Source organism: Polyergus mexicanus, unplaced genomic scaffold, assembly GCF_030449975.1.
Source record: "Polyergus mexicanus isolate NDT 795.1 unplaced genomic scaffold, iyPolMexi1.0 SCAF_2, whole genome shotgun sequence".
NCBI classification, from domain to species: domain Eukaryota; kingdom Metazoa; phylum Arthropoda; class Insecta; order Hymenoptera; family Formicidae; genus Polyergus; species Polyergus mexicanus.
Genome location: NW_027223322.1, coordinates 4,615,696 through 4,620,279, shown reverse-complemented (window position 1 = coordinate 4,620,279; position 4,584 = coordinate 4,615,696). Strand labels below are relative to the sequence as shown.

General features: G+C 32.3%; 1 protein-coding gene across 2 annotated transcripts; it reads left to right on the top strand.

The window, feature by feature from the left end:
• Positions 1-1,985: 1,985 nt before the first annotated feature.
• Positions 1,986-4,273, top strand: LOC138944678 (outer mitochondrial transmembrane helix translocase). 2 transcript variants are annotated; one of them, XM_070315549.1, is made up of 7 exons: positions 1,986-2,121; positions 2,411-2,586; positions 2,704-2,946; positions 3,015-3,216; positions 3,471-3,667; positions 3,808-3,980; positions 4,107-4,273. In XM_070315549.1, exons 2-7 carry the CDS (start codon positions 2,431-2,433, stop codon positions 4,270-4,272), a joined length of 1,137 nt encoding a protein of 378 aa, XP_070171650.1. In that variant the 5' UTR covers positions 1,986-2,121; positions 2,411-2,430; the 3' UTR covers position 4,273. The 2 variants fall into 2 exon arrangements, with proteins under 2 accessions (XP_070171650.1, XP_070171648.1); XM_070315547.1 differs by having other exon boundaries at positions 1,986-2,125.
• The last annotated feature ends 311 nt before the right edge of the window (positions 4,274-4,584 follow it).

Genomic DNA, 4,584 nt, shown 5'->3' with positions numbered 1-4,584 from the left:
GAATCGTTGTCATGGATTGATTTTTCAGTTTTCGAGTCTTTTACTGCGGATGATGGTGGCGGATTTACATGTATAACTGTATTTGAAAAAGAATAAAATATGTCGAATCTAAAATTTAGTTCAAGTGTATCTCTATCTGAGTCCTTAATAATTAGCCCCAGTTCCTTTTCATATAATAACATCTTCTTCGATATATACATTACGTCCGACGATACAAGTAACGCTGTTTTCTTTAGATCAATAAAGACAATCTCATAAGAACCTGCAAATTCTTCTTCAGTTGTTATATAAATTCTTAGTAGTTCGTTCTTTGATGGAGAGTTCAATTTGACAATTTCTATATGAATCTGATATCGTTCATTTTTTGGAAACGATGTAGAAGTAAATATTTTCATAAATTTATAAATTTTAAAGAAGTGAAGAATTTCCCAATTATACTCGATCGTACGCAATGTATACTGTGTTCGGCAATAACTCTTCTTATATAAAGGTATAGGTATAGGTAATACAGATGTCTCCTTTTTTTTTATAAAGACTTTAGAAATGTTCTTTAATTCTTTTATAGAAGAATCCTGTAAATGACAAATTTAATTATGTATTTCAATTTTTATTTAATTCTATTTAGCTTTATAATTATTATAAATTAGTATATTATTTCTCTCTATCTCGCGAAACTGATCACTATATTTATCTTTTTTAAATACTATAATATATTGCATAACATGTACGCAAAAGAAAAACACCAAGTAAGAAAACAAGAAGTAAATATTAAAGTAAATTATAAATATAAGTATAAGGGAACTCACACATAATCCGATTCATCCGTAAATTTTTATATCTTTGACAAATTATTACAAAATTTCTTTCTACTTAAGAAATATACTTAATCTCTCATTTAATGATATAAATAATTCCATGACGCAATTATTTGATAAAAGACAAAAAGAATCAATGTGTGCCATGTCGCGAGCTCTTATTGTCAAATAGCAAGATATATTGAATTAAATATTTCTTAAGAAATATATGCGTTTTCTAATGTTCTAATGGTATGCATTTTTAAAACAAAAGCACGTATTAAAAAAGATAATGTTTAACTTACTTGTTTTTCCATTGTAATTGTCCGTTAATATAGTGATCAGGACAAAATAAATCTATATAAACAAAAATGTAAAAGATTTTTTTGATATCAAACGATATTTGAAACACTAACCGATAAATGATATTTGTGTATTGTATATTTTACAATAGGACAATTTTTACATATAAGATATATCCTTATTAATATTTACGATTTAAATTTAACTAATTGCATTTATCTTTACCAAATTATTCGAAGTTTTCACAAAGTTATGAGTATTGACAATTGTTCGTCAGCACAGTTATAGCTTCAGTTGATCACTCACGAATCAGCGGAAACGTATAAAAACACGTTATATTTATATGTATGACATTCAATATTATCAGTCACAAAAAAAAAAATATCATTTAACGTGTGTCGTAAATCCATGTGACATTGATTTTCTACATGTATGATTATTCTGTACACACAGCGTGTCTAACAATAAAAGAAATTAAATTAGTAATTTTGATGATGTCTCGAGTCTATTGCTCTTATCCACAATTGTAAATCGCCTGCAAAATTTTTATATTTTCCCCCTTTTTTATCTGCAATGTCTCCAAACATGTGCGAAAAATATGACATATATTGTACTTATATTATATGATTTGTAGGAGAAAGAAATATTGTCGCTTGTGTGTGTGTGTGCAACGTGATTTATCACTTGCATTAAGTATATTATCGGCTTATTGTTATTTCTATTCTGTTTTTGTATTGCGTTTTTTCTCGTAATTGTTTGCCTTTCCTCTACATGAGCATTTCAACTTGAAATATATTGAATATAATATATTTCAGCGCGCAGCTGAAAATCTCGTTCAGATTCGCCGCGCATGATCTTTTCTCTCTCCTCGCATCTTATTCTAACCTACAAAATCCACTTTCGACTTTCGTCGTCGTTCCGTGAAATCGCGAATCCCGGAGAGGTTAGGTTGTCGATTTTTCGACAGGAGTTACGCGGGCGAGAAGCGGGAAGCAGTATTCGACGCGTTACCAATTAAAGACAAGTAGGTCTGTACGTTATTAATACATAAACTATCCAAAATCTTTTAACTTTCTCCTAGAAGAGGTAAAAACAAGAACATTTTGAATGACTACAGTTTTACCGTTTCTTTCTTCAAGTTATACGGATTTTGTTTAATTTTTGTCAATAACTATATAAAGCTAATTATGCTGTCATTGCATCCAATTTTTCAATCATTACTCGACGTTTCTATAACTATTGAGCATTCATTACTTTCCGCATGTATTGGATATATTGAATGTTTTAACGCAATGTTTTGTTGAACTTTGCAGACGGGATATCCCGGTGAACGATGAACATGGCTGCAAGCGCAGGCCTTACCCGGCAGGATATGATAATGCTCGTAGCGAGATTGACATGCGTCGCAGCGATCGGCTTCTTCAGCGTGAGGTGGCTCATCAGTCAACTTGATCCCACCAGGAGTACTAAGCAAAGGGCCAAAAAGAAGGTCCGTGATCGTCTTTATCGTCCTCCCGAAAAAATTTCCAATTGTGTTCAATCTGCAAGCAAAATTTTAATTTTAATTTCCAATTGCTTGCAATATATATGTAACTGATTATTACAGGCTCGGGAGCAGTTACGTAAGCTAGCAGAGAGCGACAGATATGCGCGATCTTTTGATATGGATCAGTTGACAGATTACGAGATGATAATAGCCAATCATTTGGTGGATCCAAATGATATCAAAATATCTTGGAATAACATTGCTGGTCTTGACAGTGTTATTCAAGAGCTCAATGAGACAGTCATATTACCTATACAGAGGAAGGAACTGTTTGAAGACTCACAGCTGACTCAAGCGCCCAAGGTACTAATCGTGCTTATCTTCCAAGGAAAGTTGATAATTTAGATGTGCATCGTGCTTGTCACTTCCAGGGAGTATTGTTGTATGGTCCGCCAGGTTGTGGCAAAACCATGATTGCCAAAGCTACCGCCCGGGAGGTGAAAACACGCTTTATAAATCTCGATGTGAGCATCCTGACTGATAAATGGTACGGAGAAAGTCAAAAGCTGGCCGCCGCCGTGTTTTCATTGGCTGTGAAATTACAACCTTGCATTATCTTCATTGATGAAATAGGTACATTGCAAGAAAGAAATAGTAACTGATAAAATCAGAAGTGTTGCATCTTTTATATCTCAGAAATCTTGAATTTTGTCATAGAAAACTTCGTTTTCTCCATTCTTTGTTTGAAGTGAATCTTTATTTGTAATTCAATAATATAATTTGTCACATTACAAATATTATTAATATATATACAATATATTTAATATAATAAGCGCTTTATAATAGATAAAACACTTTTTGTTTTAATATATATTTAATTTTAATAGATTCATTTTTGAGAGCACGCAATTCACAAGATCATGAAGCTACCGCGATGATGAAGGCCCAATTTATGTCACTATGGGATGGCTTGATAACCGATCCTGATTGTACTGTGATTATAATGGGAGCCACTAATAGACCACAGGATTTAGATAAGGCTATTTTGCGGCGTATGCCAGCTACTTTCCATGTTGGTTTGCCGGTAAAGATATTTTATATAATATTAAATTTTTGTATATTTTTAGTAGTAAGATACTAGTCACTGTAAAAAATATCTGTCTATATCTATATACTTATGTATTATATTGATTATGGAACACAGCTCGCACTTATCTGTTTTAGAGTGAGGAACAACGATTAAAAATCCTGCAATTGATTCTGAAAAACGAGCCAATTGCGGATAATGTTGAAATCACAACATTAGCAAAACACACAGAAGGCTTTTCCGGATCAGATTTGCAAGAACTTTGTCGTAACGCATCCATCTATCGTATTAGAGATTACTTAAATTCGCAGTATGTATCTCAAAATTATTCGTAGAAAGAAAATTGAATTTACCAATGAAACTAATGAATATTCTAGAATTGCAAAATCTAAAAGCCGAAGAGATATTACATCAATTTATGTTGTTTAATTTATAGGGATGTAAATAAGTACAAGGACAGTGAAGACGAGGAATATGATGAAGAGTTTCATGATACTGTGCGGCCTATCACGATGGAAGACTTGCTCAAGTCATTCAGGAAGATGAGAACGTCAAAACTGCACACGGGTACGCTCAGCGCGCGGCAGCTGGAATTAGATTGAAGTAAGAAATTCACTTTTTGTTAGTTCGTCTATGACTGTTTCCTCAAGTCATTCATGTGTTGTATAGACATTACGACAACGATGAAAGTGAAATCTTCTTTCATCACGGAATTGTACTCTTCAATACTATCAGAAGAGTGGTTTTCATGTCGCAAACATTGAAAAATTTTTATGGAAGCAATTTATTAGGAGATTAAAATAGTGCTAATAGAATCTTGATAAAGTGTTTATAATTTCACAATAAAAAAGACATTACAGAAAGAAATTTTATAATGAGATGAAATGAAATTTCTCTCAATATCAGATTGATAT

Bases quoted from the DNA above. Each gene is read 5' to 3' on its own strand.
- LOC138944678 (XM_070315549.1), top strand. From the start codon at position 2,431: ATGAACATGGCTGCAAGCGCAGGCCTTACCCGGCAGGATATGATAATG. The intron at 2,587-2,703 runs GTCCGTGATCGT...TGATTATTACAG, and splicing joins AGCAAAGGGCCAAAAAGAAG to GCTCGGGAGCAGTTACGTAA. The intron at 2,947-3,014 runs GTACTAATCGTG...TGTCACTTCCAG, and splicing joins AGCTGACTCAAGCGCCCAAG to GGAGTATTGTTGTATGGTCC.